The sequence below is a fragment of the Ictalurus furcatus genome, chromosome 25 (genome assembly GCF_023375685.1).
Source record: "Ictalurus furcatus strain D&B chromosome 25, Billie_1.0, whole genome shotgun sequence".
NCBI lineage: Eukaryota > Metazoa > Chordata > Actinopteri > Siluriformes > Ictaluridae > Ictalurus > Ictalurus furcatus.
The window spans coordinates 1,053,373-1,075,000 of record NC_071279.1 but is presented as its reverse complement, the minus strand read 5'-3'; the positions used below and the strand labels follow the sequence as shown (position 1 = coordinate 1,075,000).

The 21,628-nt window shown below is 42.1% G+C and overlaps 3 protein-coding genes across 5 annotated transcripts in view; 1 reads left to right on the top strand and 2 right to left on the bottom strand.

Annotated features, from left to right (window-relative positions):
* Positions 1 to 4,351, top strand: part of LOC128600979 (chromogranin-A-like) — a 13,884-nt gene extending 9,533 nt beyond the window's left edge. Inside the window, exons 6-8 of the mRNA XM_053613806.1 lie at positions 264 to 452; positions 1,670 to 1,968; positions 3,934 to 4,351. Coding sequence (XP_053469781.1) covers positions 264 to 452; positions 1,670 to 1,968; positions 3,934 to 4,017 — 572 coding nt within the window. The 3' untranslated portion in view covers positions 4,018 to 4,351. The remainder of the gene's footprint in view (positions 1 to 263; positions 453 to 1,669; positions 1,969 to 3,933) is intronic.
* gmds (GDP-mannose 4,6-dehydratase) overlaps positions 1 to 21,628 on the bottom strand; it is a 300,682-nt gene that overhangs the window by 84,454 nt on the left and 194,600 nt on the right. The window lies entirely within an intron of this gene.
* On the bottom strand, positions 6,374 to 21,549 carry LOC128601157 (inositol-tetrakisphosphate 1-kinase-like). Its single transcript, XM_053614140.1, has 7 exons — positions 21,514 to 21,549; positions 17,883 to 17,943; positions 14,423 to 14,463; positions 13,394 to 13,559; positions 12,451 to 12,518; positions 11,828 to 11,990; positions 6,374 to 8,787 (listed from the first exon to the last, which is right to left on the bottom strand). Exons 1-7 carry the CDS (start codon positions 21,547 to 21,549, stop codon positions 8,525 to 8,527), a joined length of 798 nt encoding a protein of 265 aa, XP_053470115.1. The 3' UTR covers positions 6,374 to 8,524.

Here is a 21,628-nt window from a genome sequence, read left to right as displayed (position 1 = left end):
TTCTCCAACCAAAGTATTGACTAAAAGGGTGCCAATAATTGTTGCACACCTATATTTAACAAAGATATTTTTGATAAACCTGTGTTGTGTTTGCAGTTGTTTGATATCCATGAGAGCAGAGTATTTTTGTGATTTTTTTTGAACAAAAGGTTAAACAATAAAGACAATTTTTCACAGCCTTCTTTACTCATATTTACCAAGGGTGCCAATACTAGTGGAGAGCACTGTATGACATGATCCGTCCTCCTGCTTCCTCCTGACAGATCAGTCCATGCTGTTGGCCGTCCTGACAACGGGAGAGACGGTGAAGGAGAGAGGAGCAGAGGAGGAGAAGGAACAGGAGTCTCAGGTGAATGGTATCATCACCAGCCACGAGGACGTGAACGAGGGAGATGAGAAGGGAGAAGAAGCGGTGATGAAGAAAACCGAAAGCAGTGAGGAAGACGAAGAAGGTGATGGCACTTTATCATTACACATTAAATTCACTCTAGAGCACGCACACTATTTATCTAAATCATTTAAACCATGTGAGCTCAGTGTGTGATGTCATCAAATAATCTCCACGGCTGTGGACCAATCGCATTTCAATATGCAAATGATTAGAGGATGACGGGGAAACTTTTAGCTGCGAAACCTGCATGCTAAGCTAAATAGCTAGCTACATTAGCAACGGTTGAAAACCGTATGCAAATTAGATGAAGCGACAAATCCGAACGATTGGCTCGAACGACTCCAATCCTGAAGCTTGTTTAATCCGACATTTCTTCTGTTCTGCGATCACAACTGTGTCTCCTACCTGCAGTCATCTTGATCCTGTCATATCCGGCCTCTAATTAAACGTCCACAGAGACATTAGGAAGAAAAATAAAGCTTGGAAGGAAGTAGAGCTCGTTGGTGCGTCTGGTGAGTGGATGTAGCTGCTACAGTTAGCTTGCTTTGCTAATCTAATCTGAGAACGAGGTTTTCACACCGATTAGTGCCACGCCTACAAGCAACAAACCAGAAGTGACACGAGCGACCTACTAACGTCAACGCAGGGTTAGTGATGGATATGTAATGGTCGTCATGGTAACATTATCCCACAAAATGTTGATGTAAATAACAGCGGGAGTTTGATATCGTGTTGCTCGGTGATTTAATGTGAGTTCGTCTACTGGCAGTTAGTGATATTAAGGTATTAGCGACGGCAGGAAGACGAGGGGCGTTCCCAAATTTGCATATCCATGCATATTTATAGCATCTGCAGTTTTTCATGAAAGCTGTAAGCATTTTTAATAGATTGTAACCTTTTAAAAGATTTTAACAGAATAAAACGATGCAGTCAGGGAATGTTTACGCTTATGTTTTTGTCCTGTTCCTCTTCCAACCGCAGAGACTGAATAAATAACACTCCGGGTGCTAAGGGTCTCTTCCTCAGTGTGTGTGTGTGTGTGTGTGTGTGTGTGTGTGTGTGTGTGTGTGAATGTAAAAAATAAAAGAGAAGAAGACATGAGCTCTATGTGATTCCTGTGAAGTTACAGCTTCATCCCCGACTGTTACAAAGCACTGACACTGGAGACTCCTTCCATACATGTTACATAGAGGACAGCTGATGCTGATGCTGTAGTTACTGTGATGGAGGGGTGGAAATAAAGGTGAGACGTAACGAATGATGATTTGTTTCCTTCAGCAGATGAGGCAGGAGCAGCCGGAGCTCTAGGACACAAACGTGTGGAGGAGGAGAGTCAGGAGGAGAGTCAGGAGGAGGAGCAGGAGGAGGAGCAGGAGGAGTCTGTGGAGAAGAGTAAGGGAGGTGTGGGAAAGCAGAAACACTTGAGTCGGAGCAGAGAGCCGGTCCGTCGCAGGGCTTTCGGCCAGCAGGAGGCGCCGCACCACTCCAAAGAGGCGTGGAAGAGCCCTGAGGAGGAGGAGCTTCGGATGATGGCAGGAAGAGACCCTGAGGAGGGCAGCGCAACCAAGAAGACTGAGGTAATACCATACCTGCACCAGCACTGATGATGATGATGATGATGATGATGATGATGATGATGTCGATGATGTCAGCCTTCATCACTGTACTGAACTGTGTTCATTCACCACCCTGATTAATCTCACACTGAATAACAACCGCTACAAAATATACTGAAATAATCAACTCCATCTGCAGTTCAGACACGGAGGGACGGAGGGAGGAAAAACTAAAGGAAGGGTGAAGAGAGAGGGTGAAAGGAAGAGAGAGAGAGAGAGAGAGAGAGAGAGAGAGAGAAAAGGAAGGAGGAAGAAAATAAAACGTGTAGAAAAATGAAAAGGGGAAAAATATGAATGTGTGAAAAAGAAGAGAAAAAAAGAAGAAAGGGGGATGGAATAAATAATGAGTGAACAAAAGAGTAGGAAGGAGAAAAGTTTTTTTTAAAAAGAAGAGGAAATAGAGAATTTGAAAAAGAAAGGAAGAACAAAAGAAAAGGTGAAGAATTACAGAACAAAAAATGAAAGAAAGCCTGAAGAGATGAGGGAAGGAAAGAATGAAGAAAGAAAGAATAATATAGACAGAAAGAAAAAGAAAGCAAGCTTGGAGAAAGACCAGAAGATAAACAGAAAGAAAGAAAACAGGAAGGTCCGGGGTTCGATCCTGAGCTCTCCTCGGGTTCCTCCCAAAAACACGCTGCTCGGTGGCTCGGCTAGATACAGTGCTGGGTCAGAGTCCACCTTTGTCGAGTCCAAGTCCTTAACCAATCGAGTCCGAGTCCAAAAGGGGCCGAGTCGGACTTAAGTCCGAGTCCTTAATGGCCGAGTCCGAGTCGAGTCCGAGTCGAGTCCGAGTTGAGTCCAGAAAGTAATTAAATTGAAAAAGGATTTGGAATTGGAATTCACTGAGCTGTTAAATTAATATTTTAACCTTCACAAACCGATGGCAACATAAACGTAACTAAAAATCCCTCTGTTACGCCTTCCCATCGCCATTTTATATCTTTATTTCACGTCATCAACACCTCGACTAGTTTCCTATCAAAAATGGTTTTAAAGAGAAAGGGGACAGAGGTATATGTAGAACTTTTATTATATTATATGTAAGTGTATGAAGATACAAACGAAGCGGTTTTGTTATTGTATCACACCATACCGGGATGTGATTCCTCTCCCCCACAGTTATATAGTCCGAGAGAGAGAGTACGGAGTACACTCACATTCCGCAGCAGCTCACAACAACAAGCTTCGTGCTTTATTACTGCTTTTAATCCGTCTATCGATCACAACACACTCATCTCTGTACACAGATCGGATCTTCTCACTTTATTTCATTTTAATTCCTAAAATGAATCAAAATAAATCCCTCTCAGCAGGGTTTATGATGTTTACTACATTAAGATATACATTTCACATTTTACATGAAATCCGAGACTGGAATCAGTAAACGCTGATGTTTAGGGGCGGGCGATACGACTACGATCTTATTCCACCATAACGATACGTTTTCTCAGGCAGGTCCATCAGCGTTCGAGTGAGAAATACTACAGAAATTGAATAAAATAGTTAAATATATGACGTGTACAGTGATTCTTATAAAACATACTGAAGTTATTCAGTCTAATGAGCGAGTGAGGGATTTTCTCTGTGTTTAGTTGTGTGATGAACATTAATGACACACAGCAGTAGGTTTATTAGACCGCTGTCACTTTAAGACCTGATGCACAGATCCAATATACTGTACTGACACACCTCTGATTTTTCCCAACTGTTTACATTCACTTAAGACGTAACCGACTGTGTTTACATGAACACTCCACCAGACCTGCATTTTGACATGATGTGCGTGTTCAAGCGTAATAAACCGCCAAAGAGAACTCAGATCGGTACTCAGAACAGTTTGAACAGTCACTGCTGCACGTTTCTAGCTGAATTGATTCATTAGGAGAAGAACCATGAGGAACATGTTCTGCTTGTGTTGTGGTGCAGGACGCCGAGATGGAGAGTTTGGCTGTGATGGAGAACGAGTTGGAGAGCATGGCTCAGAAACTGCACAAGCTGCGACATGGCTGAAACACGCCAGCGTTCCTCCTCACCTTCACCTCGAGAGGAACCCGACGCTCTGCTTCTGTCTGAAACACACATCCGCTCCACAGCGTAAACACACACTCGGGACATGATCTGCTCCTGCTTCAGCTTCACCTCTGTCTCGCTCGCTTACTGCAGAACACGGCTCATTCAAACAACACGAGAATAAAGCTGTGATGATGATAATAATAATAATAATAATAATAATAATAATAATAATAATGAGTGAAGAGAAGGAAGGAGTCATTTATACACAGCTGCATGTGTTCTTTCAAGAATGCAATAATGTTTTTAATTAAATAGGATTTAACTGTAATTACAGGTGGGGTTTATTTTAGAAAAATAAATATTGAGAGCGTTCTCAGTCAAGTGGAATTGTGTGAGTGATCAGTGGTGTGATGTGATGTGATGTGATGTGATTAGGGACTCATGAAATGAAACTAACGCCATCATGCGGGGGGAAAAATCCAAATAAATAAAAAAAAAAAACGAGAAAGAAATTAAGGAAAGACGAGTGAGGAGAAAAGAGGGGGAAAAAAAGAAAGAATAAAGGATAGGGTAACTAACAGGACGTAAGAATGCGGTGAAGATCCAGACGTGCGAGAGGTTTACCGTCCACGAATCAGCAACGCCGAACACGTCTGGACAACGGCGGAAGAGAGTTCTGTCTGAGTTAGTGAAGAGAGAAGTGTAATCAGTGACCGTGAACAGTCGCACAGCAGTGATAACAGATCGAAAGGCCCGGTCCAGATTCGAGGACAACATGCACAGGCTTGAGCTGGAACACCGAGAGTCAGATAAACACTAAGAACAGGGATGTCCAAGGCAGGAAAACCAGAACAGAGCAAATCAGGATAATACACAACGATCAATCACAATAACAACAGCACAGAACTTTATTCGAGTGACGGGCAAGGCTTTGCCGTTAGTGCTATTTATAACGTGCAGAAATACTGCCCGAGGGCGGCGCCTGAAGCCGAGCCACCCCTGCAATGGGGTCTACCTTTGGGTCTGGAGGTAGGGTGGTCTGGGTGTTCGCTGTGGAAGGCACTGATGAGCTAAAATGTATTGAATGACTGTCGTCTCTTCTGGGCCGCGGCACATCCCAGTCCACCAGGTAGTACACGGTGTTATGCAGGTGCTTATAGTTGAGAAGTTCTCTGATGGTTAGCACGTTCGTCTCACACCTCCAGGGTCGGGGTTCAATTCCCACCGTGGCCCTGTGTGTGTGTGTGGAGTTTGCATGTTCTCCCTGTGCTGCGGGGGTTTCCTCCGGGTACTCCGGTTTCCTCCCCCAGTCCAAAGACATGCATGGTAGGCTGATCGGCGTGTCCACAGTGTCCGTAGTGTATGAATGGGTGTGTGAGTGTGTGTGAGATTGTGCCCTGAGATGGATCGGCACCCTGTCCAGGGTGTACCCCGCCTTGTGCCCCATGCTCCCTGGGATAGACTCCAGGTTCCCCGTGACCCAGTAGGATAAGCGCTATAGAAGATGGATGGATGGATGGACATCAGTGTCTTGATCCGTGACCTGGAGGGCAGCGGGGTGAGGAGGTGTTGACCTGATAATCCAGTTTAGGGAAAGCGAGTTGTTGTCGCCTTGCACCTACTTTTCAAACTCCATAAGAGGTTTTGCATGACTGGGCTAAATGTAGTGGCCCAAGTGAGCGCTCTTCTGCTGAGTAAAGCGAGGACCCGGTGGGTTTTACCCGCTCCTCTAGGAAAGGCTGAGCGTGCACTCGTAAACATCACGTGGCATGAGGAAACTCTTGTATTTGCCCGGAGAACCATCATATCGATCAGGTAGCACTAGACAAGTGAGGAAGTGAGTTACTTCCAGGATAGAGAAAAGAGTTACTCATGTTGGGACCTGGATGATCAGCAACAACGAACAGTTCAGGGTCATACACAAAGTATCGATAAACACAGGCTGAAGCTGACACACAGAGAGTCAGATAAACTCCAGAGCAAAGGGGATATCCAAGGCAGAAAGCAAAGATCAATCGGAATAACAATCAGGAATTACTCAAGTGACTAGCACACAGCAAGGCTTTCCATGTAGTGTCACATTCACATGCTTTGTATACTGCGCAAACCGGAAATCAGCATAAGCAAAAACAATTTTAAAAGTTAAAACTTCAGGTTATGGCGCCCTCTGCTGGCCTGGCAGAGAGGTGTACGTGAAGGACAAAGGAAAGTAAAATGAAAACTAAAAACCAGGGAGAATAAAAAGGGAAAATTGTGAATTTCAGAAGGAAGGACGGAAGGAAAGGAAGAAAGGATGCGATATGTTCAGTGAATAAAATTAATTAATTGATTAATTAACAGACCAAACCCCCAGGACTGTCCACTAACACCTTCACAATGGCCTTGTTTATTCTCCACACCCGTTTTATTCCATTTCTACACAACGTGACGTCATCATGTCGTCTCTGTAGTTTAAATGTGGCACAACAACATATACACAAATACAGACAGTGTTTACAGTATGTACAAATATCACACACACACACTCACACACACTCAATTATACACCAGTGTTTAAAACCCCACAGTGAAAATATCCATTTTCATATTTACATTTTTAAAGCCATATTTAAAAGAATAAAGATAGGGTGTGAGAGGTGGTTCTGATTGTCCACACCGCCACACACACACACACACACACACACACACACACACACACAGATTATCACCCAAACCTTTCGTGCAAATGAAGATAATTCATACTGAGTTGATTTCAATCATATTTCTGTATACTGTATATAGTAGCGGTGTAACACAGTGCCACGCAGTGGATCTGTCTCTGTCAAGTGCTCCCAATATCCATATCTGTATCTGGAGTTAAGCCCAAAGTGGGTGTGGCCTAGACCGTAGACGAACTAGTATCCTAATTTAAACCGGAGTGACTAGAACCAGGCAGTTAGTAAGGACAAGGACTCAGGAAATGATCCAGTCCAGTAGAAAACATTTCATTTAAAGGACGTACAAAATTGGCACAACGTAAACATCGTTATTAAAGTAAGTAAAGAGCTTTCCTACACCTCCTTTATTCAATAAAGCGTGTCTCTTTAAGGACACGCTGAAGGTAGGTGCTACCACTGAGGGTTTATCATCATCATCATCATCATCACCTGCTGCTAGCTGCTAATTCATATCGCTGCTGCTGTGGAGTCGCTAATCTCTCACTAATCTCGGCTCCAGCGCTCGTGTTCGTGTGGTTTGCGGAAAGGTTTTGAATTTTCATTAATATCCGTTTTTACCTCAGAAAATGAAACAGCTAGCAAAGTGCACATCTTAAACCAACAGTGCTAACGCCGCGCGTCACAGAGGGGTGTGTTCGACTGTCTGGTTGGTCGAGTCCACAGATCAGATGTCCTCGTGCTTGTGGAACTCTAGGCGGCCGACGCCGAGCCCTACCGCTACTGTAAATACACCGCGAGTACAAATCGAAGGCGGCAGAAACCGTCGACTCGTACACGCTTCACGCTAAAATCGGCGATTCTGATGAGATCAGAGTCGTGACAGTGGGGAACATGTGGAGATCACGTTGAGACGTAAGATCCTGCTCCAGCTGCTGAAGCGGCAGAAAAGTCGCACGTTTGAGAATCTGCGTCGTGAGGTAACGTTTGCGTGCTTCATCTTTAAATACACGTCACTCTAGTTCAGACGAGCTAAAGATAAATAAAACGTCACTAGCAGCCGAGTCGTAAGGGAAGTGTTTGTATCAGCGGGAGGTTTTCTTGTAGGTTTGTTGCGTTCGAGTGTTTTATTTTATTTGAGTTTATTTATAAACGTCGACTGCGCGATGAGGAGAAACATGAACGACGAGTTGCTGTTACTCAGCAGTTTTGACTATACAGCATTCGCACAAGCAGCTTCCTGTCTCCAGATACAGCGCTCGGACACGCTTCCTCCTCCTCACCCGCGGTCCAATAACGACCGAAAATGAAATCTAATTTTTATTATTATTACTGTTACAACAGTAATGAATGGCTAGTTAGCCTATACTAACTAGGAGTCTAGCTAGTGGGAGCGTTGTCATGGTTACAGTGGGTGCATCATGTGAGCTGTCGTCGTCGTTGTTGTTGTTGTTGTTTTTTCCAAAAAGGTGTGAAAACAATTTTCTGTCCTGACTTGTAACCTAGGCACAAAGAGGAGAAAGAGCTGTGCGCTCCTCAAGCAGCTGTTTTGCCTAAATTGATACAATCCCCTCGTCTTTATCCGCCTCTCTCTCTTTAAAATGATCTCTCACACATCCTGAAGGCACGGTACAGTAAACAAAGTCCAGTTCCTGAAAAAGCAGAGCAGCTGAATCACTTGGCTAGGATGTTGATTTGTTCTTTTCCTCTTCGACCTTAACACACACACACACACACACACACACACACACACACACACACACAAAAATAAATCAGCATGTCTTTGGTCATTAGACGTGTGCAGGCACTACAGGAAGTGATGCGAGTGGTCAGGAAGGGGTTAAACAGGGTCACTGCGTGGAGGCGTGGGCTGCGAGCGGAGAACGCCGGTGCTGATGGTAGGCGGAACCCAGTTCAGCGTTGCAGCAGTTCAGAGTCTGATGAGAACCCTTCTTCATCACCTCGCTGTCCATCTTCCAGCCAACGCTCTCGTTTCCCAGCATACCGCAGGGCAGCTGGCTCACGCCGTTGGCTCGGAGGGGGGCGTGGCCCTGCAGGATGCTGGTCAGGTGAGTCAGCAGGTCATCGAAGAACGTCGGGACTCCTTCATAACCTGGAGGAACCAAACAGGTGAATTATTTAGCACTACTACAACATACTGTATATAGTTGCGTACTGTAGGTGCGTGACATCACTTCCTGCGCGTCCCCAGAACCGTTCTGATAGGCTGATGATTTTATTTTGCTTAAAAACTCTCAGATTTTCTACTCCCTGTGACTGGATATGTACGTAAAGACAAAAGACATTTTAAACACAGGTGTGCTCTAATTATTCTCTTCTTTATTTGGACATCGACGGTTGAGGTCATGTAGAACCATGTGACCCAAATTACAGACCGAACTTAAATGACTAATTGCACAAATAAATTTTTCTTTATTGTGATGCTTTTACATTCTGATTTAATTTACTCCGTTTTATTTATTGATTTATTGCTAACTCTGACCGCGATCGCAGAATCACTCTTTACCTTAGCGTTTAAAATATGCACGAGATTTTTATTGGCTTTATAGTGAATACAAAGAAAGTACTGTATATATTCTTATGTCAGTTTCATTCCAGCTATACACTAGCACACCGTGTAATCAGAGTAACGTGGGCGTGTCAGAGAAAAACAGCAGAACTGGATGTAATTTTACACCCTGAAAAGGAAACTTTATGTATTAAATGTTTCACTTGCACACAGAACGTGTCTGAGACAGCGGGAGAGAAGTCTGAGGCTGGAGTAAAGCCGTAGCTGAAATAAGCGTATCACTGATTCACGTTCATATACGAATCGGGTCGCGTGACGTCATTGACTTTCAGAATAGCCCCGCCCACACAAAATAGCTAGAATACTGGGGTCTGATTCTGTCCAGGTGTGTTCATTACCTGTGTATCACTTCATATTTTTAGCTAACATCCATCCATCTTCTATAGCGCTTATCCTACAGGGTCACGGGGGACCTGGAGTCTATCCCAGGGAGCATGGGGCACGAGGCGGGGTACACCCTGGACAGGGTGCCAATCCATCGCAGGGCACACAATCACATACACACTCACACACCCATTCATACACTACGGACACTTTAGACACACCAATCAGACTACCATGCATGTGTTTGTACTGGGGGAGGAAACCGGAGTACCCGGAGGAAACCCCCACAGCACGGGGAGAACATGCAAACTCCACACACACAGGGCCACGGTGGGAATCGAACCCCGACCCTGGAGGTGTGAGGCGAACGTGCTAACCACTAATCCCCTTTTTAGCGAACAGATATTCTATCATACTTTACTCTTTTTAACATTTGAAAAAGAAGGTTCTGGAAATCTGCTGGACTTCCCACAGACGAGTTGAGTAACAGCTGTAACGTCCTTTAGTGCATCTTTTATGAAACAAGGGAGGTGTTGCCTCACTACTAAGCTACAAAAACCTGAGAGAAAACACACACACACACACACACACACACACACACCATCACTACAGCAACAGCAGGTCTCCTGTATCATGACTCACCAACACACCAGCTGATAAATATAACTTTGTGTAGCTACAGATGCTCTGAATATTCACTCGAGATTCTTTACACTACAGCAACTATAATATTGAATCATTATATAACTGTGTATTTAAGGAAATATTGAAACGAGCACCGTGGGAAAGGGAGAATGTTTCGTTTGTGCACCTGAGACTTTGTGTAGTTGTAAGTAAATGTAAATACATGGTGAGAATGAATCAAGAATAATAATAAACACACTTTATAAAAGAGTAATTGATGTGAATATGTATATTTGGACACATTTCAGTTTTTAACTGTAGGTTCGCTACCTGATTCTTCGCAGATCAACTATTAGCTCTAAATTCTTCCAGGTTCACTTCTGAGTAAATATTGCTATACAAGTCTCTACTTCAAAATCCAGAATGCAAATCAGGAAGCAGGACTGATCTGGACCTGCTACATCCTTCTGTAGTGTAAAATAAACCGAGCAAACCTTCATAAAACATGAACATGGCAGGATTTTTAAGTGAAACACCACAATGATAGCCAGCTTCCTGTCTGACTCCATACTGACCCCGTGTGGTCCACAGGGAGAACTGCAAAAAAAATGACAAGTTCATTCAAATATCTTGAATCGAGAAGATTTAGAAGATAGAAGATTACATCTGAGATTATGAAACCTATTTCTAGACATTTTCACTCATTTCAAGCTTGAAACAGTCTTGGCAGATAATTTTGCTAATTGTTTTGCTAAGCGATCATTTTTAGAAAGAAGCAAAAGTATCTGCGCATGGATTAAGAACATTTAAAGCTCAAAAATAGTCAAATATGTCGAAAAATAGATTTAATAATCTTATGTTTGGTTTATTGTAATCTTATAATAGGAATTAGCAGATAAATCTGACTAGATTCAAGATATTATCACTTGCTAAAATGATTGTTGTTATTTTGTTTTTGCAGTGAACTGCACTGGGACACCACAGATCTGATTCTTAGAGATGTGTCATTTGTGAGTGAGTCGGTTCTTTTTGAAGGAGTCACTAAGGTAAATGAATCAGTACCGAACACTGCCATGGACTGAATTATTCCTTTTCAGTCAATTGCTGCTGATGAGCAGCCAGCACTACACTTCCACACAGATCCATAACCAACTTCATGATTATCTAACCAACGTTACATAGACTTTTACTTGTCCGTGTTTTTGACTCCGTGAATCTCTCCATCATGACCATTCCTCTGTAGTTCACAGAGAGTTTGACTCTTTAAATCTTTTGATCATGACTGAGATTCATTCTTCTGTTATCCATAGATTAGTATTTGACTCAGTGAATCTCAGTGACTCGGTGAATCTCTAATTCATGACCATGATTCCCTCTCTTGTTCAGTGAATCGTTTGAAGAAGAAAGAGAGAAAGCCTGACTGATGTTTGGATCAGTTTGAAAAGTTTTTTTTTTCCCGGATGAATGAATATTTTCTTCAGTTGCCTCTGAAAACATTATAGTTTACATCCTGGACAGACATAGCAACTGTAACCGGGTGGGCGGGGCCAGGTGTGTCACCACTTTCTTGTTTTGTTTTGTTTTGCTTTAAACTCTAACCGTACTATTTTCCCACCTGGAAAGGCGTTGATGTCGATGACGGCGTGCTGTCCTGTCTGGTTGTTGATGATGATGTCAATCCCAAACAGCGACACACCAAGAGTCTGTCTCAAACATCTGGAAATCTTCTGGATGACATCGTCACTAGGCGTCCTGCTCTGACCCTCCAGGTTCTCCCGCTAATGAAGACACAAGGGAACAAGTGACATGGAAACATAAACACGGTGAGAACACAAGGAGAACACAGGGAGAACAGGTGGAGAACACGGGCAGAACATGAGGAGAACACAGAGAGAACATTAGGAGAACACGAGGAGAACATTTAGAGAACATGAGGAGAACACAGAGAGAACATGAGGAGAACATTTAGAAAACATTAGGAGAACACGAGGAGAACATTTAGAGAACACGTGGAGAACACAGAGAGAACATGAGGAGAACATTTAGAAAACATTAGGAGAACATTAGGAGAACACGAGGAGAACATTTAGAAAACATTAGGAGAACATTAGGAGGACATGGAGAGAACACAGAGAGAACATGAGAAAGCACACACTATTGAAGAAAGAAAGAAAGAAAAGAGGAGGAACTGTAACACACTCAGGTTACGAGAAAGCTGAGATGCAGAGATTGACTCACAGAGGTGAGGTCTGATGATGACTCGGGCTTGGACACGTGATGACTGTTAAAGGATATCGCTCTTCTGTCTGTAGGACACACACACACACACACACACACACACACACACACACACACACACACACACACACACACACTTTGTAACTAACAGTGCCTTCATTAATAAACATGAGCATTATGATATCACACTGCTGAAATAAATGTGATTGGCCAGCAGCCAGCAGGGGGCGGAGTTTACTAAGATATTCTACAATTAAAGAAAAGCTGTTTGCGTTCCTGTGGGATGCGGAACACAAAACACTTCCAGACACAGCACTCAGGGTTCCACACACCCAGGAGCGTTAAACAGAGACGAGGAACCGGAGATCTGAAGTGACTTTACCCTCGAGTTCCACTTCCTTTACACACACACGGGTTCTTCAACACGCCCGAGATAAAGTGTGTGTATAAGGAGACGTGTACGTGCTCTGTGAAGAGAGTCCTCGTTCAGATGTCTTTCATAGTGGTGCGTGTTCTCCGGTGTTTCAGTGCTCACTGATCCCTCTGTACTGCACCCTGACACACCTGTATATCCCTGACCTTTAACCCCTGACCTTTAACCTCAGCAACTACAAATAAAACCTTCTAACATTTTTATTTTTCAAAAAAAAAAAAACATTTTCACAGATCAACCATAGAAACAGCAAAAGATGTAAAGAAAGAATGAGAAAGAAAGGAAGGAGACAAGAAAGGAGGAAATGAAAGAAAAAGAAAGAATGAGAGGGGATGCAAGAAAAGAAGAAGAAAGAGAAGACAAAAACTGGGAGAACGTGAGATGAACATAGGGAGAACACAAAGAAAGAGAAAACAAAACAAAACAATGGAAGAAAGTGATTGCACCTTTAATGCTGAGTGTAACAGGAAGTTATCTAACAGGAAGTTAACTAACAGGAAGTGGTCTTACCTGTAGGTCCAGAGGGGAAGTTCCTAATGGAGGGTCTCTCCACCACGCTGTACGCCTCACCCACAACGAACACCTTGTAGAGCATGGCGTTGTGGTTGATGAAGCTCTGTACCACACAGGGGGGTGTGATATCCTTCAGGTCTTCCTCACTGAAGATGATGGCCATCTACAGAACACACACACACACACACACAGTGTGATCTCCTCAGGGTAAACATTAACTCAATGAATGCTCTCAGGTAACACACACACAGGAAGTTAGCCGTATCTGTACTGAGGTGCGGCCCTGGTCTGAGATAACGACGCTAAGCTATGAGCTCAGTGTGTGTTTATGACGCCTGTAAACTCTGTGTGTGTGTGTGTGTGTGTGTGTGTTCTCATAAACACACCTGACCATCAGTTCACCTGCAATCATTCCACCAGTCAGGAGTAACTCATTCATCTGGAACATCCCACAGAGTCAACACATTTATTCTAGGAGTCAACTGCACAATCGACTCATCACTGACTCATTACTGATTCATTACTCACTCTTTAGCTGAGACATCAGCTAAATGATAAACTAGAGAACACACACACACACACACACACACACACACACATATTCATTAATGATAATGATCACAAATTATAATAATCCACAAAGTATTCAAAGCAGTTGTACCGTGCACAAGTTTGTGCACCCTGACTATGAAGTCTTTTAACTTTGATAATTTCTCCTTCATTTCATTCTATCTTTCTTTCTTTAATTTATTCTGTGCTTCTTTCTCTTTACTTTTTTCCTTTCAGTGCTATACAAGCTTTCAGCCTGCTGTGTAAATGACCACAGTGAGCTGAGGTGAGTCAGTGTGTTCTGCAAGAGGATGATCACGCAATCATCAGACAATATGAACATGTGCTCAATTACGTAAGACTGAACATTAACGAGGAGTGTAATTACAACACACACACACACACACACACAGACACACACACACACTCTCTCTCTCTCTCTCTCTCTCTCTCTCTCTCTCTCTCGCTCTCTCTTACCTCATGAGAGTTCACACCATGCGCTACCTGAGTCTTACACACTGCAACAAGAAACAGGAAAGAGAACAAGCGCGTTAGTGCCAGAAACACGCCACATCATTTTATTAAAGATAAACACTCCTGACCTCACGTTATAAAGTTCTGTCTGGAGTTATTTCATTCTTAAATAAAAGTTCTATCTTCAACCTCACAGATAAACAAGGAGGATTTTATAAAGTTCTATCTTCTAGCCAGTCATGTACACACTTCACACATACTCTCATACACGTCCTGTCTTTCTTTCTTTCTTTCATTCTTTCTTTCTCTTCAAATGGAAGACGGAAATTGTTTTTGGAATGTGAAAACTTTGAAACCCCATCACACACAGAACCTTCCAACACAGAGGCGATGAATAGAGTTATTAGGCATTATAAAGTGGATATGAACGTGATGAATAGAGTTATTAGACATTATGAAGTGGATATGAAGGCGATGAATAGAGTTATTAGACATTATGAAGTGGATGTGAAGGCGATGAATAGAGTTATTAGACATTATGAAGTGGATGTGAAGGCGATGAATAGAGTTATTAGACATTATGAAGTGGATGTGAAGGCGATGAATAGAGTTATTAGACATTATGAAATGGATATGAAGGCGATGAATACAGTTATTAGACATTATGAAGTGGATATGAAGGCGATGAATAGAGTTATTAGACATTATGAAGTGGATGTGAAGGCGATGAATAGAGTTATTAGACATTATGAAGTGGATGTGAAGGCGATGAATAGAGTTATTAGACATTATGAAGTGGATGTGAAGGCGATGAATAGAGTTATTAGACATTATGAAGTGGATGTGAAGGCGATGAATAGAGTTATTAGACATTATGAAGTGGATGTGAAGGCGATGAATAGAGTTATTAGACATTATGAAGTGGATGTGAAGGCGATGAATAGAGTTATTAGACATTATGAAATGGATATGAAGGCGATGAATAGAGTTATTAGACATTATGAAGTGGATGTGAAGGTGATGAATAGAGTTATTAGACATTATGAAGTGGATGTGAAGGTGATGAATAGAGTTATTAGACATTATGAAGTGGATGTGAAGGTGATGAATAGAGTTATTAGACATTATGAAATGGATGTGAAGGCGATGAATAGAGTTATTAGACATTATGAAGTGGATGTGAAGGCGATGAATAGAGTTATTAGACATTATGAAGTGGATGTGAAGGCGATGAATAGAGTTATTAGACATTATGAAGTGGATGTGAAGGCGATGAATAGAGTTATTAGACATTATGAAGTGGATGTGAAGGCGATGAATAGAGTTATTAGACATTATGAAGTGGATGTGAAGGCGATGAATAGAGTTATTAGACATTATGAAATGGATATGAAGGCGATGAATAGAGTTATTAGACATTATGAAGTGGATGTGAAGGCGATGAATAGAGTTATTAGACATTATGAAGTGGATATGAAGGCGATGAATAGAGTTATTAGACATTATGAAGTGGATATGAAGGCGATGAATAGAGTTATTAGACATTATGAAGTGGATGTGAAGGCGATGAATAGAGTTATTAGACATTATGAAGTGGATGTGAAGGCGATGAATAGAGTTATTAGACATTATGAAGTGGATGTGAAGGCGATGAATAGAGTTATTAGACATTATGAAGTGGATGTGAAGGCGATGAATAGAGTTATTAGACATTATGAAGTGGATGTGAAGGCGATGAATAGAGTTATTAGACATTATGAAGTGGATGTGAAGGCGATGAATAGAGTTATTAGACATTATGAAGTGGATGTGAAGGCGATGAATAGAGTTATTAGACATTATGAAGTGGATGTGAAGGCGATGAATAGAGTTATTAGACATTATGAAATGGATATGAAGGCGATGAATAGAGTTATTAGACATTATGAAATGGATATGAAGGCGATGAATAGAGTTATTAGACATTATGAAGTGGATGTGAAGGCGATGAATAGAGTTATTAGACACTATGAAGTGGATGTGAAGGCGATGAATAGAGTTATTAGACACTATGAAGTGGATGTGAAGGCGATGAATAGAGTTATTAGACACTATGAAATGGATGTGAAGGCGATGAATAGAGTTATTAGACATTATGAAGTGGATGTGAAGGCGATGAATAGAGTTATTAGACATTATGAAGTGGATGTGAAGGCGATGAATAGAGTTATTAGACATTATGAAGTGGATGTGAAGGTGATGAATAGAGTTATTAGACATTATGAAATGGATATGAAGGCGATGAATAGAGTTATTAGACATTATGAAGTGGATGTGAAGGCGATGAATAGAGTTATTAGACATTATGAAGTGGATGTGAAGGCGATGAATAGAGTTATTAGACATTATGAAGTGGATGTGAAGGCGATGAATAGAGTTATTAGACATTATGAAATGGATATGAAGGCGATGAATAGAGTTATTAGACATTATGAAGTGGATGTGAAGGCGATGAATAGAGTTATTAGACATTATGAAGTGGATGTGAAGGCGATGAATAGAGTTATTAGACATTATGAAGTGGATGTGAAGGCGATGAATAGAGTTATTAGACATTATGAAGTGGATGTGAAGGCGATGAATAGAGTTATTAGACATTATGAAGTGGATGTGAAGGCGATGAATAGAGTTATTAGACATTATGAAGTGGATGTGAAGGCGATGAATAGAGTTATTAGACATTATGAAATGGATATGAAGGCGATGAATAGAGTTATTAGACATTATGAAGTGGATGTGAAGGTGATGAATAGAGTTATTAGACATTATGAAGTGGATGTGAAGGTGATGAATAGAGTTATTAGACATTATGAAGTGGATGTGAAGGTGATGAATAGAGTTATTAGACATTATGAAATGGATGTGAAGGCGATGAATAGAGTTATTAGACATTATGAAGTGGATGTGAAGGCGATGAATAGAGTTATTAGACATTATGAAGTGGATGTGAAGGCGATGAATAGAGTTATTAGACACTATGAAGTGGATGTGAAGGCGATGAATAGAGTTATTAGACATTATGAAGTGGATGTGAAGGCGATGAATAGAGTTATTAGACATTATGAAGTGGATGTGAAGGCGATGAATAGAGTTATTAGACATTATGAAGTGGATGTGAAGGCGATGAATAGAGTTATTAGACATTATGAAGTGGATGTGAAGGCGATGAATAGAGTTATTAGACATTATGAAGTGGATGTGAAGGCGATGAATAGAGTTATTAGACATTATGAAGTGGATGTGAAGGCGATGAATAGAGTTATTAGACATTATGAAGTGGATGTGAAGGCGATGAATAGAGTTATTAGACATTATGAAGTGGATGTGAAGGCGATGAATAGAGTTATTAGACATTATGAAGTGGATGTGAAGGTGATGAATAGAGTTATTAGACATTATGAAGTGGATGTGAAGGTGCACGTACTGAAGGGGAAGGTGATGTCTCTCTTACGTTTAGCCGAGTACAGCAGTAGATGATAAAAGGACTAAAATGAAGAGGACTGAAAGTTATTCTAAAAGTTACTCTGTCAGGTGAACAGAGTTCAGTGTCCAGAATGAACAGTTTAACGTTAGGCCTCTTTCAGTAAAGCGGCGTGTGAATGTTTGCGTAAGTCAAAGTGAACCAAACATTTGCCCAGTATTTACAAACGTTTTTAGAAACGCTGATTTCCTTCATACTCGTGTGCGCACGTTGATGAATGCCAATCACCCAAGTACCAGCCGCGTGCACGGCAGAGCTGATTTGCATTTGGTGACGCCCACAAATTTCCATAAAAGGCAAATCTCAGAGAGCTGAAATGACAAGCAAACGGCATTTAAAGACTTTCTCAGAAGTTATTTTGACTTGCATCTACGCCGAAAAAAAACATAACATAATGTTTAACAACGTAACGCAACAATGCAACCTCCAGGGTTGGGGGTTCGAGTCCCGCCTCCGCCCCGTGTGCGCGGAGTTCGTGTGCTCTCCCCGTGCTTCGAGGGTTTCCTCTGAGCGCTCAGGTTTCCTCCCCAGTCCAAAGACAGGTGCTGTAGGCTGACTGGCGTTTCCAAATCGTCGGTAGTGTGACTGTGTTACAGCAGGCTTTTTGATCTTGTGAGAAGACTCTCCTGATGTCTCCGTATTATATATTTTGTGAGGAGACAAAGCTGCCGAAGCTCAGACAGAAGCTGGTGCTCTTCGCCAGCGACTTACAGGCCTCGCCGAAGTGCACAGTTCCTAACATTACTACTTCCTCCTGTGCTTTCCTTAAACCTTAAATCGGTGGAAATGTTCGGTTTCTTATCTATATTTGGTTTTTTTTTCGTGGACGATTAAATCATTTATCGCAGTGTTTTTAAATGGAAACTCACGAAAATTCAGTATCCCTCAAGCCCACTCCGGTACCATTAAATCAAATCGTCATGGAAACAGATAAGAGCACCTACAGATAAGAGCTCTGTATAGATGACAGCAGGCAACGTTTAAATACGTTTAAACAACCAAACAAAACACTATTTCGTGATCGATGATGAGGCTTGTGACTTTTGACCACAGGTGACGAGACGCAGAGAGAGATGAGGATGAGGATGAGGATGATCATCCAAACGAGAGTGCTGTTCCTTTCCCATTGTAAACTTTGTAATGTTAGTAATGTTGATTTCCATCAGCGGATGAGGTCAGAAATGTAGAGGTCGGAACGGAGTCTTTCTGTGGAGCGCGAATGTATCCTTTAAATGTGATCGAAAACAGATTTTAGACATCAAAGCTGAGGAAAACGCGTCCGCTTCGAGAGCTATATATAATAGGATGTGGGTCAAAATGGGTTTTAATGATATTATGGGATGTCGGATAGCACCAGGCTAACGGCCGGCCTTCAGGAGGCTCCACCAAGCCTAATAGGTACGTTTAACGGCACTTTGGTTAAGAGAGCAAAACAGACAAGAGCTGAACACAGACCACACACACACACACACACACACACACACACACACACACACACACACACACACACGCACGCAGTGCACTCAGGCGTGGTATGTTGCGGTTTGGGTCTGACTCAAGGTTAGGAATCTAGCTCTCTTCGGATTCAGATGTCCTTGAAATGAAACACACACACACACACACCTAATGCTCTGAAATTCTGCTATGAATTAATAAATCATGCAGAAAGACTGCAAGTAACTCAAACCTTTAGTTGGTTAGATCTATGAATGGCTGCATTGTGGTGTTAAGAATTTGGTCACAGTTTTCCTTTAAAACAAAAACAAACAAAAAAAAAAACCACAGAATCAGGTGTTTCGAATCAAGCCTCACCTGATGGAGAAGGAGACAAAGAATAAAGAATAAGAGAATAGCAGTCGCACCTGTGCTTTAGATGAATGCTGTCGTGTGTGTGTGTGTGTGTGTGTGTGTGTGTGTGCGTGTGTGTGTGAGGCAGAGAGAGTGATGAAGTGTGGTGAGGGAGGTGAGTAAGTATTTCTGTCACTCACAAAGCAGGATGCAGTGAGATAGAAGACAGAGGTACAGTATCAACCCCAGACGCACATTAACCCTTTCACATCCACCTCCTGTTTGCGGAGTGCTTCGACACCACCTCTATTTCTCGACATCCTTCTTTTCTACTCGAACATTTCCTCCGTCTGCTCCGCCCTGTCTCCTGTAATGCGTGCCGTGGCAGTGCAGCTGCGGTACTGAGATGGAGTCCAGTGAATCTGTTCCGTGTTTGGGTGGATACTGCGCTGTTCTCTCGGTGTTGTGGCGCACACGGACTGGGCGTGTGTGCCGACTGTACGCGGCCGCGTTTGTGGCTAGCGGAGGTGACGTGACGCTACAGGTGGTCCTGTGGACCTTTCTGAAGTACACTTGAATGGAAGTGTTTTCGGAAGGTAAAAAGTTACAAGCTGCGACTGTGGTGTTTTCGAGGAGCCAAGCGTGATTAAATATCGGTCAGGATGTCCACATATTTAGCATGAGTGTTGTAGGAAAAGGTTTGGTCTCTGGCAGAAGAGTATGTAATTTTGCTTTTTTTTTGGAGAACAACTTGAATGATCAGTTGGTAAAAATAAACAGACCAAGGGGAAAACTGAGTGTGAGAAATCCTGGAACTGAACCCTGAGAGATGACTTTGTGGTGCGTGGTGGAGTTGCAGTTTGTATGTTTTGTAACAGTTGCTATAACAGCTTTAAAGCGCACTTATTATGGTTTTGAAACGTGCCGAATTTTGTTTTAAAGCTCTCGTACAATAGATTTACACACTTACATGTATCCAAGATCAAAAACACTTTAACGTGCTCATAATCTAAACTGCAGCGTTACCTTTTTTATCCCAGTGTCACAAACGACTCGTTAAATGATCCGTTCTAAATGATTCACTCTAATCTCCTCCTTTCAGAGAGCATACTCTGCTCTGATTGGTCAGATGTCCCAGTCTGTTGTGATTGGTCTACCGCTGTCAGCGAGCAGAAGATGAAGACCAGAGGTGGGGCTTTCTGTTACAAACCTACGTAGGGTAGTACAGGAAGTAAAGTCTGGAATCACTAACGACTTGTTTCAGCTGTTCAGAATCGCTTCCTTCTTTTAGGAGTCAGTTTTAGAAGTCAATTTTTGTCCTTCGCTTTGATTTTTGAAACTTTGCAGACTTTTTTACATTCACAAACAGCTCTATAACACACTACATGAAAGGTAATATCTGAAAAACCATAATAGGTGCACTTTAACGCAAGGCTTGATGATTGCGTACAGAATGAAAAAGAGTGAATGCAGACACTTGCCTTGCGAGTCATTAAGTTGTCTTATAAACACACAACACTAATCAGCTGATCTCAAGTAGAGTCGAGATTCGCTCGTGTCGTGTTACTCAGCGATTTCATAAACATGCTGGAAGGTGATTCCTTTTAAACCTGAACTGGCAAGTAGCAAAGCGGTTCGTTCGTTCGTTCGTTCATGACTCACTGCCTGCTGTCAGGGGTAAAGTGCATGCAAAGTAGTCTAGATCTGCGCCCTAGTGAACACAATGGCTGTACTTAAGTTTTCAAAGAGCTTTCTTTGTGTACTTATGTCCCACTTAAGGTCGTACCTGCAACAAATCCACAACTGATATAATGATATCCATGATAGCACACTCCCTCTCATGTTCTATTTCTTAGACATCCTTTGTTTTCATGTGACATCACAAAAAACAACAACACTTT

Excerpts from the sequence above, each read along its gene's own strand:
- LOC128601157 (XM_053614140.1), bottom strand. The coding sequence starts at position 21,549 with ATGGATATCATTATATCAGTTGTGGATTTGTTGCAG. Across the intron at positions 14,464-17,882 it reads AGACATCACCTTCCCCTTCA|TGTGTAAGACTCAGGTAGCG; the intron begins GTACGTGCACCT and ends TTCTTGTTGCAG. Across the intron at positions 11,991-12,450 it reads CATCATCAGACCTCACCTCT|CGGGAGAACCTGGAGGGTCA; the intron begins GTGAGTCAATCT and ends TGTCTTCATTAG.